Genomic DNA, 12584 nt, shown 5'->3' on the forward strand with positions numbered 1-12584 from the left:
ACTTCTGTCCTGCAGGGAGCTGGCTGATGGAGGATGCTGGGCTCATAACGAGACGCCCCGTGTCAGAGTTCAGAGCCCTCCGGTAACTCTGCCACCCTAAAGGAGTTAGGTTTGGGGGACGGTGGTGGGTTGGATGGTGGTCCCCAAAAGACGTGCACCTCACGTGCGTCCTCCCTTGCTCTGGCTGCAGCCCTGAGGGTGGGAGGCTGTGCCCACCTGTACTTGGTGCGCGCAACCTGGAGCCAGGGGGCTGCCCGGCTGTGGGGCTGGTGAGGCCGCACCCACTGCAGGGGCAGCTGGCTCTGCTTTTCCCATGGTCCCCCCGTCATGGGCCTCCTCCCCGTCCATAAGGGGAACCTTGAAGAGCTCGTGTGATCACTGAGCAGGGCTCTTGTGCAGGTACGGCGCGGTTTATGTAAATGTTCCCTTATTTAAAGGTCTCCGTGCTTCATTGTAAACATCTTCGAATTTTACATCCTTGGTAAAGAGTCCAAACGGGAATTGTGCTCAGCACTAAGGAGTCTCCTTCGTTGTTTGGTGGCGTCTTTTTCACTAATACATTAGTAGCCTTGAGCGTTACCTTAAAAAACTACTAACAAAAATAGTCTGTTAATTTGGTAGAAAACCCATGGTTTGGTGTACATTTTTTTGGTTACTAAAAAGGTTAGACTTTCTAATGTGTTCATTCCCAGAGGAAATCCAAATAGTTCTTCATCATAAGGATGTAACTCCTTTGGTGCCTGTTTAGTAAACCGCCGCCCCCTTCTGGCTTTTGCCTTTTAGGTAGACAACCAAATTGAGTAACAGTGGTAACTCAGTTGTCTGCTTTGAGCTCTGACACCACAGCTGTTCTAGGCCATTTCTGCCGCTTCTGGCGCTGGACTCCACGTAGAGGGCACACACACACACACACACACACACACACACGCTCTCACACTCACACGCACACACACACTCACACACACACTCTGCATGGACTCTCCCTGCCCCTCACTCTCCCGCCCCCTGTAGCACACGGGCTTCTTCCAAGTGCCACGTCGCTCCCACCCATCCCGGCCGCCTCCTCACTCTGTCCCACGACGCCCACCGGACTCTGAGCTCCTCGCGTGGAAGGGCCATGGTTCGGGGACAGTTGTGCTTTTCAAAGGTGGTGATCCCTCCTACCCACTGAGGGCCCAGTCACAGCAGGAATTTAACCAGCTGAACTTATTAGCTCCATGGCATGAATTATTCACTCCCCGCCCCCCTGCTTTGTGTGGTGAGAGTGTGTAACAAAGTACAAACACTCGGTGTTTACTCTCTGTGGGTACCTTTTTCCTAATAGAAGCAGCCTTAGTTGATCTGATATTTACAGCATAGCAGGAATGTCCTCCTGCTTTGGCAGGTGTTTTGCGGGATCGTGTTGGTCTGTTTGTTTCCCGGGCTGACAGGTGTGGGTTTTAACGCGGCAGCAGTGGCGTTGCCTGACCTGGCAGCGTCCCAGCAGAGCTTCACTAAGTTCTCCTCAGCACACGCTTCCTCCTCTTGTTATTTTCAAAGTGTAACCATCGTGGTTTATTCTCTTTCCGTATGTCCAGTGGGATAGTAACTGTTGTCTGGGCTCAGGGTGGGGTGGTCGATGTGGAAGGTTAGCTGTGAGCGCGGTACCTCACGTCGGGGCCGAGGTGGCACCGTGACCCCGGGGGCCCCCTCGTGTACTTAACTATGAAACGATCAGACAGGAAGCACTGTTGTCACGCGGCTTACGACAGAGGCCTCTGCGTTGTCTGGGTTAGATGTTTGGGGGAGAAAATCGTTGCTTCGGAAGGAATCATAAGTAATCATTGAGATAACTTAATCGGATTTCCTGTTGCTTTAAAAGAGCTCTGGATTTTACCCACCACAGCGTTTAAGTTCCAGATGTTGCCTCCACCCTGCGAACTGGCTCTGGAAGGGATAAAGTTAACTCTTCTTCCCACCCACCCATTCAGGACGCCGGGAGGTTTCTGAGAAGCCGGGGTCGGGTAGAGGGTGTGTGTGGTCTGGGGGGTGGACGCCAGGCCGTTGGGACGGTGGTGATCGCCGAGCTGCGGCCCAGGGCGGCTCCGTGGACGCGGGCGGGCGTCTGTCTGGGGAGGGGGCCCCGGGGGAGCACAGGACAGCGGGCAGTGACCGGGCTCTAAGGGCTGATGGGACACTGCAGAAGGGAGCAGGGAGTACCACGTAGGGGGGAGGAGCCATCTTCGTCTTCGTCTTCGCGGGCGGCTGGATGGACTTCAGGTTTCTGGTCTGACCTGTCAGGACCCCGGAACAGTCCCTCCCGTCCTCACAACAGGGAAGATGAGCAAGCTGATGGCCCGTGGCCCTTCTCGGCTCCAGCAGGGGACAGGGTCACAGGGCAGACTGCCACCTGGGAGCTGGAGATGGCGGTGGACACAGAACCCTGACTGGGGCGGAAGCGGCTGCGGGCGAGTGGGAGCCGCCCGCGGGCAGGGACAGCGTGGACAGGCCGTGAGTCCGGACCCCGGTTCTGGGGGTCGGGGGCTGTGTGGTGAGCTTCACCTCCAGGAGCCCCACGAGGTTCTCAGTGACGATCAGCCTTCCAGCTGGGGGAGGGGAAACGAGCCTTCCTGAAATCCGCCCAGAGCGCCCTGTTTTCCCCCAAAGGCCTCGCAGGGGGACTTCCCCCAGGGCCTGACCGACGAAGAGGAGACGCGGGCCTGGGACCGGGGGGCTCCCGGTACTCAGTGGAGACCCCGAGGGTGACAAGAAGCAGAGGAGGCACAGGCCCAGGCCCAGGTAAGGAGGGGTCTCTAGGGGAACCCGGGGACAGCCGGGGACATCAAGCAGGGGCACGGGGTGGAGGTACAGCCTCTGACCCCGAGGGCTGCAGGGCAGCAAGCGCAGCCTGCGTCCAGCCAGCGGGCTCGAACCTCGTGCCGGAGGCCCGTTATCTCCCACCCCTGGTGCAGCGTGTGTGCCTTTCAGCGAAGAACTGCAGGCGTGTTCCAGGGCATGAGCACAGTCTGAAGAGGCGGAGCAAACATCAGACCCGGACAGACGTGGCAGAGACTTGGAGTTACCACGAGGGCTGTTGCAGTAACTGTGGTCAACATGCAAAGGATGCTGGTGGGAAAAGCAGACTCTGCAGGGATAGGTGGGTCATGGAAGCTGAGAGGTGGAAACTCTCAGAATCAAAGGGAAATGCCCGAAATAGAAAGCATTGTGCCAGAAATGAAGAGGGCCTTTGATGGGCTCGTCTCAGCCCAGGAGAGGGGCCAGGAGCTTGAAGGTGTGTCAGTGAAAACTTCCCGAAGTCAAGAACAGAGAGAAAAAAGAATAAAAATCCAGAGCGGACTATCCAAGAGCTGTGGGCACATTACAGGAGGTGTAACGTGCACACAGGGAGATTCCCAGAGGAGAAGAAAGGAAGAAACGGGAGAAACGTGTGACGTAAGGACGGCTGAGAATCTTCCAAAGTTAGTGACACGGACTACGCCGGAGGCTGAGGGAGCTTGGAGAACACCAGGCAGGATACACCCCCAAAATCTACGCATTGAACTTGTAGAAAATGACTGATGAACAGAAAACCTTGAAAGAAGCTGCGACGGGTGCGGGTCACAGCTCACCCATAGAAGAACAAGGATGAGGGTCACGCAGACTTCTCTTCAGGAAGCATGCAGAGTGGAGGGAGGTATTTACATAATTGAAAGAAAACCCCACCAACCTGGAATTCACCATCCTGTGAGTTTATCCTTCGCGTGTGAAGGAGGAATAAAGACTTTGAGGGATCTGTCCCCTGTAGACCTGCTTTGCAGGAAGTGTTTCAAGAAGTCCTTTAGAGAAGGAAAATGATGCAGATCTGAAACTCGGATCTGCATAAAGAAAGAAGGAATTTCAGAGGAGGAATGTGATGGTAAAATTAAAACTTCCATTTTTCTTTTTCTTAATCTAACAGGTAACAGTTTGTTCAAAATAATAATAGTTCTCGGGTGATTACTGCTCATGATAAATGAAAGAATGACAGCAGTGTCACCAGAGACGGAGGAGGAGTTGGGGATACTCTGTTTATATGAGGCACCTGATTGCTTGTAGGTCAGTCGCATATGGTAAACTATAGGACAACCACTAAAGGGATTTTTTAAAAGGTATAATTGATATGCCAAAAGATGAGAGAAAACGGGATCATAGGCAATGCTCAGATAAAACGAGAGAAGGCAGAAGAGGAGTGGAAGACAAGAACAAGGAAATGAGTAGAAAATAGCTAGAAATATAGTAGATATTAATCCAGGTCTATTGATAATCACTTTAAATATGAATGCTCTAAATATGCCAGTTGAAAAACAGATCGTCATAGAGGTTAAAAAACAACAAGACCCAACTCTCTATTTTCTGCAGGAAACCCACACTGTATATAAAGATACAGATAGATTAAAGGGATGGAGGGAGGTGAAGCATGCTGACACGAATCAGAAGAAAGCTGGGGTCGCTGTCTTCACTTCAGACCAACTGGACCGCAGAGCAAGGCGAGTTACCACGGTAAAGCCAGCGCATCCTGACGTAGGGTCAGTTCTCCAGGAGGACGTCACAGACCTCCCTGTATGTGTACTTCACAGAGCTCGGAACTGATGGAATGAACGGAGGAGGGGATGAACCACCGTCATAGCTGGGGACTTGGACACGCCCGTCAGAAAGGACGGGTCCAGCAGGCAGAAGATCAGTGAGGACATGGCTTCTCGCAACACCGTTGATCAACAGCTTGTGATGGACGTGTACAGACTAGTTCATCCAACAACAGAGAACACATTCTTCTCGAGCTACATGGAGCGTCTACCAAGATTGACCACATTCTGGCCCAGAAAGTACACCTTGACAACCTTTTAAGTTTGTTACTAGAGTAGAAAACAATTGAATAGAAATTATATAAATGTACTTTCAGATCACAATGGAATTAAACTAGAAATCAGTAACAGAAAGATAGACGGAAAACCACAAAGTATTTGGATTTTAAACAACATACTTCTAAATAACACGAGTCAAAGAAGAAATCTCAAGAGAAATTTAAATATATTGTGAACTAAATGAAAGAACTGGGTTTCGTGTTTATGTATTTGATAAAGAATAACATGGAAGAGAATCTTAATTTTTTTCTCTTCAAAAGACGATTGTTTCCTGATGATAAAAGTTATACATGCATGCTACAGAAAATTTGGAAAAGGATAAAAAAGAAGAGAATTTTAGAGGAGGAATACCCAGAAATACTCTGTTCTTGTAAACATCCAATCATTTCTTTAAATGTGATCTTTTTTAGATTAAACATACGCTTAATAGGCAGTATAATTATATGGTTCAATTATTTTTAAAAAAATTAAAAAGATATTCCATAAAGAGTCTTTCTCTTGCCTCCGTCTCCAGTCTTCCCAGGTCCCAACTCACCTTCAGGAAACTGCTCTTAGCATTTCTTTGTTCATCTGCAGTTTATGTGACCCAGTTAACACGTCTAGGTATTCATAATTCTCCCCTGTGGGTAGAGAAAGTAGCAATTTCTATATTGCTCTGAATCTTGTTGATTTTCTGCTTTTTGTATCCCGGTGATCTTTCTGCATCAGAATTCACAGGGGGCCAGTGTGCTGGGGCCACCCCACCCCGGGCCCATCCTCCCCCCAACATAAAAATAACATGCCCAGACCTGCCAGGATGCTGCTTTGAACCTATTTAAGGAAATTATGTGGAAAAGGAGAACACGCCTTTGCTTTTCTGTTTAGTCTCTCATTAATTTGAGCTCTTCCAGACTCATTTCTCAAGGTTCCTCTTTTCCCAGCTGTGGTCCCTGCACTCAGCCTTGTAAATGGGACAGGGCCTGCGGAGGGTCGCTTGGCGGCCGACGGCCAGCACGAATGGCCGTGCCGTTCTTCCTCCCCCAGCTGGGATGCTTGAACGCCGCGCTCATGTTTGGTGCAGTTTGTGCCTTGCAGTTGGCAGGCTTTGAGGGCTTTTTTCGTGGGCTGTGAGGGCTCACCCTCCTGCTCTGTTGGTAACGTTTCTTCGTATTTTCCGAGCACCTCTCGTGGCTGATCATTTACGCTTGTTCTGAAGTTGCCCCGCTCTCCTCCTCGTAATTCCTTCCAGAAGACTCTGTCAGGGACTGGCGCTGTGTCCTCCTGGGACGGGCGCTGGAGCTGCTGTCCTTACTGTTGCAGGCAGGACAGCCTCGTAGGAAAGAGGCGCTGCTTAAATCAATGCAAGGAATGGTCTTACGGGGCGTGTCTTAGTCCTTCCCGCTGCGGTGGGTGGGGACAGCCGCTGGGCTAAGCTGTCAGATGATGGAAAACCCGACAAACCAGATGGAACGGCCTTCAGATGAAATAAGTCCCCATTGTGCAGCCCATCTCGACACTGGCCGACCCGACTGAGCACTGCTCCCACGTCAGCCCCACCGTGCAGGGGATGTTTCCAGTTGCAGGTTTCCTGGGTCTGCCCGGGAATCTACATTTGCACGTGCTCTAGGCTGCCGTCCTGCAGAGAGCGGGGCCGTGTGCGGATAAACCGTGAGGAAGGACGTGTGTGGAGCCCTCGCTGAGGCAGGAGGAGGGATTGGGCACCCGAGGTCCAGGCCGCCAGCGGTGACATGTGAGGTCCTGACCGCACGCACACCCTGACGCCTGGATCGCGCCGGCGTGGGTGAGGATGAGGGTGCACGCGCGGAGGCTCGCGTTTGAACTTCGCTAAGTGGCCCTTTTTCCTCTCTCTTTGATGCCGTTTCCTTTTTTTTTTTTCACTGTATATGTTGTCACCTCAAGTGTGAAACCAGTGGTGAATGATTTGTGCCAGGAGGTCGCAGCCCGTACGCCTCGACTGACGCCGTCTGCAGCCCTGCTGGGGGCCTGTGGACCGGGCGGGATGCCGAGCAGGCCCCACGCCGTGGCCCTCGCTCTGCGGCCCATCTGGAGCCCAGCGCAGCCCCACTCGCTCGCTCGCGCAGCGGTGGGGAGTGATGACCTGTCCCTGGGCTGCTGGGGCCCCCTGCAGCCCCCGGGCCTCTTAGCAGGCGGGCGGGAGCTGATCCAGCCTCTTACCTACGGAGCTGCCAGTGAGCTGAGGTTGCCGGGGTTCTGTGAGAACTGTCTTGTTAATTTACAATTTGCATAGAACTTCTGTTCGTTTTTTTTTTTTTTACTTTTATCTGTGTGTCAACTCCGAAGAACTTCTGGGGGTCAGAAAGCAGTCACAGGATTTTCCTCTTAATTAGATCGACCCCTTCAATGAATTCCCATATCGACAGACTGTAAACCATTTTAAAAGGTTTTGTGTTTTTTTAGTTTCTTGAAAAAGGATTATTCTTTGAACAGCATGGGTTCCATTTTTAAATCAACCCAGTAGTTTTAAAACGTGGTTTTACAAAATACATAAATATACACATGTAAGTAAAGGTCCAGACTCTCCCCGCCTGGAGTGTCTGCGGCAGGATGCCAGGGGTGTGGGCCCCTTTTATTCAGAAGTTTCCCTGGGGGGCTCTGATTGCAGAGCGAGGACTGAGGAGAATCCTCTGCAGGCTGGCAGGGTGGGGGGTAGAAAGGGAGGGGAACAAATGCACAAACCGCAACTACTCATTTCCACCTCCGCTTTGGTAAAGGCACTGATCCTCTTCTTTGCATTTGCTTTCACTGCTCCTAAGCCTCTTTTTCTGTTTTTACCATCGTCACCATGTTTAAGTGCACTAACCAGCAGTGTGAAGTATGTTGTTGTGAACTAGAGCTCCAGAACCTTTTCATCTTGCAAAACTGAAACCCTGTACCCACCAAACAGTAAGGCCCTCCCCCAGCCCCCGGCAAATTGTTGGTGCTTGCTGTCTCTCTGAATCTCACTGCTCTAGGGACCTCACGTGCATGATAGAATCACAGAGCATTTGTCTTTTTGTGACTGGCTTATTTCACTTGGAGTAATGTCCTTAAGGTTCATTTGTCCTGTAACACGTGTCAGAATTTTCTTCCACTTTAAGACTGAATAACATTCCACTGTTTGGATTTACCTCATTTTGTTTATTGGTCCATCTGCCTGTGGACACTTGGGCGGCTTCCATGTCTTGGCTATTGTGAATGATGCTGTCGTGAACATAGGTGTGCAAGTATCTCTTTGAGACTCTGCTTTTTAATTCCTGTGGCTATGTACCCAGAAGCGGAATGTCTTATCATATGTTAATTCTATTTTTAATATTTTGAGGAAATGTCATACTGTCTTCCACAGTGGCTGCAGCATTTACATTCCCACCGGCAGCGCACAAGGCTTCCAATTTCTCCACATCCTTGACAACAACGTTTGTTACTTTCTGTTCCTGTTTTGTTTTTTTGAAGTAGTCATCTGATGGGTGTGAGGTAATACCCATTGTGGTTTTGATTTGCATGTTTCTGATAAGGACATTGAGCATTTTTTCATATGCTTGTTGGCCATTTGTATATCATCTTTGGAGAACTGTATGTTCAGTGCTTTGCCATTTTTTAATTTGGTTATTTTTTTTTTGTTCATTTGTAGGAGTTCTTTATATATTCTGGATATTAGCTTATCACATATGTGACTTGCAAGTATTTTCTCCCATTCTGTAGGTTGCCTTTTTGCTTTGTTGATCGTGTCCTTTGATCTTGGCAGAAAAGTTAAGTTTGATGTAGTCTCATTTGTCTGTTTTTGCGTTTGTTGCCTTTGCTTTTGGTGACACATCCAAGAAATCTTTGCCAAATTCAGTGTCATGCAGCTTTCCCACTATGTTTTCTTCTAGGAGTTTTATTACTTTAGGTCTTATACTTAGGTTCTTAATCCATTTTGAGTTGATTTTTGTGTGAGGTGTAAGATAAGGGTCCAGTCTCATTCTTTTGCATGTGGATATCTAGTTTTCCCAACACCATTTGCTAAAGAGACTGTCATTTCTCCATTGGTTCAGCACCCTTGTCAGAGATTGTGTGATCATACACAGAAGGGTTTGTTTGTGGGCTGTCTATTCTGTTCCATTGGTCTTTATGTCTTGATGCCAGTAACACACTGTTTTGTTACTGTAGCTTTGTAATATGTTTTGAAATCAGGAAATAGGAGTCCTCCAACTTTTTTTTTTTTTAATTGTTTTGATTATTTGGACTCTTGAGATTCCATATGAATTTTAGGATGAATTTTTTTCTGTTTCTGCAAAAAAAATGCTGTTGAGATTTTGTTGGAGGTGATGTTGCAGAGTATTGGTTTTAAAATAAGAAGACTTTAAAAAATAAAAATCCCATGAGGAGTTTGCTGGAAAGCTCTTATTTAGCAAAGCAAGAAGCCACGTCAGTAAACACCCAGAAGACAGGACCTGCAGCCTTGCACATGTAGTTCTTGCCTCCCTTGGTGTATGGTCCTGGTATAGGAAAAACTGTAGTTACCAGGTTATACCATGAGTCTGTCTTCACCTAGAACCCCTTCCCAAAGACGCCGTGTGCACAGAACCATCTGGGTCCTGGTGGCTCACGTGTCCTCCGTCCCCCAGACGCCCTAGGGCTTGAAAGACCGTGATCACTGGGGTGGGTTGAGTGGGACCAAGCCCCCTGCCTAGAATACCAGGCTCTCCTGGTCTGAGGATGAGAAAGCGTCATCCGCTGCTCACCCTGGGGTGGATGTGTCGGGAAACAGCCCCGGGTCCCAGACGGCACTGCAGTGGTGCCCACGCCACCCCGGGGGTGACAGAAGACTTTCGGGGGGACAAGGGGTGTGTGATGTGGGCAGGTTGGGCACTGTTTGGACGGGGGCTGCTCTCTGAGAACGTCATACTGCAGAATTCATCATGGGGACCTTTTTTTTCAAGTTTGCCTGTTCCACCCATCGTCTCTGAACCCTGGCCTCTGCGGTGCCCTGACCTCAAAGGGCAGCAGTGGTCCTGGCTGGGAAGGGGGGGGGCAAGGGGACAAGGGGTGCGGGGCAGGGTCCCTGCAGGCGCTCATGTCGGGGCCGAGCCGTGTGGGAGGGAGGCTCCCACTGGCAGTGGTGTCTCGGACCCCGTCCCCCGGCTGGCCTCGGCGGGGGTGGTTTCCCTTGACTGTAGTGCAGTGGGTGGCATCACAGACCATGTGTCTGCAGGGATGGCTCCCCCAGGGGACACGGCCCTGCCGGCCTCTGCTGTGGGCAGGGGTCGCCTGACCCTGGGGAGTGAGGGTCGCAGGTGGTGACATTCCTCAGGTCGTGCGGAATCCAGACATTTCCCCGTTCGTGGCCTTAAAAACCACCCTCTGACTGTCACCTCTGGGTCTGTTGTTTATACGCAGGATAAATAAAAACAGAGCAAAAGGCTCTCTTCTCCCACACATTTGTGCCCCTTGTGTCAGCTTTGTTTTATAAGTTTAAAATGTTGTTTATTTTAATATTCATGCTTAACTCTGTCTGAAGAATCAGTCTGCCTTCCGATTTGAATGCTTTATTTGGGACAGATCTTCTCAGAAAGCAGTCAGCTTGGTAATCAGACCGTTTCTGATTAGAGGAGAACAGGCCACGTCAGGGGCCAGCACGTTTTTGTTCCAGATTAATGAGACTTTCTATTTTTGTTTAAAGTTCTTCCCATCGCAAATGTAAACTAGTTTGTAGGAAGAAGGAAACGTGACAACTAGAATTTCAGCGGAAGACACACGAACACCCGTATGATATGGTCTGATTCTTAGGGGTTCAGGTGTTCAGTGTTTTCCGTGGACATAACAGACGTGGTTTTGCCCCCCACAGTGGACCAGATCTACCACCTGGCCTCTCCAGCCTCGCCCCCCAACTACATGTACAACCCCATCAAGACGCTGAAGACCAACACCATCGGCACCCTCAACATGCTGGGTGAGTCAGCCTCCCTTATTCTGCGGCTGCTGTCGGGCTGTCTTGGTCCGGCGTCGGTCACTGACTGCTCTGTTTCAGTTTGATCTTGGTCTTCGGCCGGCGCCCCACACCCCCCGTCTCCGTCCGTGCTCTTGGTGTCACTTGATTTGCCATCAGAACTTGTCATGGGGGTCGGTAGTGACATCCCCTGGCCCCCGAGCGGCCGCCCTCCCCTCCTGCGCTTTCCGGGACTCGTGGCGTGTGTGCCTCGGCGGCTCTGATCCGAGATGGGGTGGGTGGACTGAGCCCACGCGGTTTGGGTGGTGGCCCTCGTGGGGTGGTGGAAGCTGAGCTCTTGGCCCTGGACTGACCGCAGGACTCGCCCTGGAAGCGGGAGGTGAGAGCGAGAGCACCGTCCCAGGTGGCCGCACGTGAGTCCAAGGACAGCTGGCCTGAGCCCCGGAGTCTGGGCCGTGTGCACGTGGATGGTTGAAATCAGGCGCTTCAGTTCCCACAGGTTTAGAAAACCAGGGCTTTTGGTTAGGTGCAAAGTGGAAGAGAGGAACCACTTCGTTAAATGTCAAGTAAAAAGTGGATTTAATTATGGAACATTTAAGACAGGTTCCGTAAATGGGTTTGGGAAATAACGCTGCATTTTAGTTTGAGCGAAGCTGGGAGACAGGCGTGAAGGGCGGTGGGGCTGGGCGCTCCACCTCTTACACGAAGCCCTCGGGGGAGCAGGCTGTGCAGGAAGTGAAGGGTGATTCCTCTGACCCAGAGAGGGCGTCGGCCTGCGGACGGAACAGAGCCCGACCCTGCTCACAGGCGCGCCTGGTGGAGATGCCCCGTTCTTGGCACTGCAAGCGCCTGCCCCCTCTCTCCAGCCGCCCAGCCCCTCCTCCACACAGAGCCAGAGGCAGTGCGGGAACAGCCTCATGTGCACGGAGTTGTTCAGAAAGACGACTTGCCTCCCCCCGGTCCCGTCCACTGGGGGCGCTCAGATGAGGATTACACTCGGGCTTGGCGACCATGGGGGACGGACAGGTTCCCAGAGCAGGCGCCCTGAAGTGCCCTTAGAGCTCCGGGGGGGAGGCTCGGGCTGGGGCTGGAACCACGAGTGAAGGCGGCCTGGAGGACTGAAGCGGGTGTGGGGAAGGGTCTTCCAGGGGCGACACGGACACAGGCTGCAGGGGGACAGTGGCCAGGCTGGAAGGAGCCCCAGTGGGACTTGGTTTTCTGAGCGGGGTGCGGTGTCACTAGCTCTTCCGCACTCGGGGCGGGTGCTCTGAGCCTGGGGGGCCCTCCCTCTGCGGCGTCACCCCCTGCCGGCGCTGAGCATGGCTGCGTCTTGGTGAAACCTCGTCCAGTTTCAGTGCAAACACCGGCCTCGCCCCAGGAGGGGGCCGCGTGGTGAGGGGTGTTCTGTGACTGTATCCCTGTCAGTATCCTGGCTGTGATGATGTGCTGGTCTTGCACATTGTTACCGTTGGGGAAGCCGGGCGAAGGGCATCTCTCTGGATTACTTGTAACAACTGCATTTGAACCTACGCTTTTCTACATTGGAAGTTTAATTTAAAAAAAAAAAAAGACCTCAGGATCCTTCGTGACTCCCACCGTCCCTGTGCAGCAGTGGGTCTGGCGGCGTCCACCTGGCCGGCGTCTGTGGGGTGGGAACACGGGAGGTGGGCCTGCAGTGCCGTGAGCCTGTAGATTCCACTTCAGCTGCTGCCCTTTTGCCGTTGTCTTCCTCGAGCTCGTCGTGGCGTCTGCACCTTCACCAGCGCTGGTCTCTGTTC

At 51.6% G+C, this 12584-nt stretch overlaps 1 protein-coding gene across 8 annotated transcripts in view; it reads left to right on the forward strand.

The window, feature by feature from the left end:
• UXS1 (UDP-glucuronate decarboxylase 1) overlaps positions 1-12584 on the forward strand; it is a 79949-nt gene that overhangs the window by 47702 nt on the left and 19663 nt on the right. For all 8 annotated transcript variants that reach the window (XR_009009896.1, XM_057558134.1, XM_057558135.1 and 5 more), the window contains one exon: positions 10705-10809. Coding sequence is in view for 7 of the 8 variants with exons in the window: in XM_057558134.1 (XP_057414117.1) it covers positions 10705-10809 (105 nt within the window). In the remaining variant the exon portion in view is untranslated. The remainder of the gene's footprint in view (positions 1-10704; positions 10810-12584) is intronic.

This window comes from Balaenoptera acutorostrata, chromosome 12 (assembly GCF_949987535.1).
Source record: "Balaenoptera acutorostrata chromosome 12, mBalAcu1.1, whole genome shotgun sequence".
In the NCBI taxonomy this organism is placed as follows: Eukaryota; Metazoa; Chordata; class Mammalia; order Artiodactyla; family Balaenopteridae; genus Balaenoptera; species Balaenoptera acutorostrata.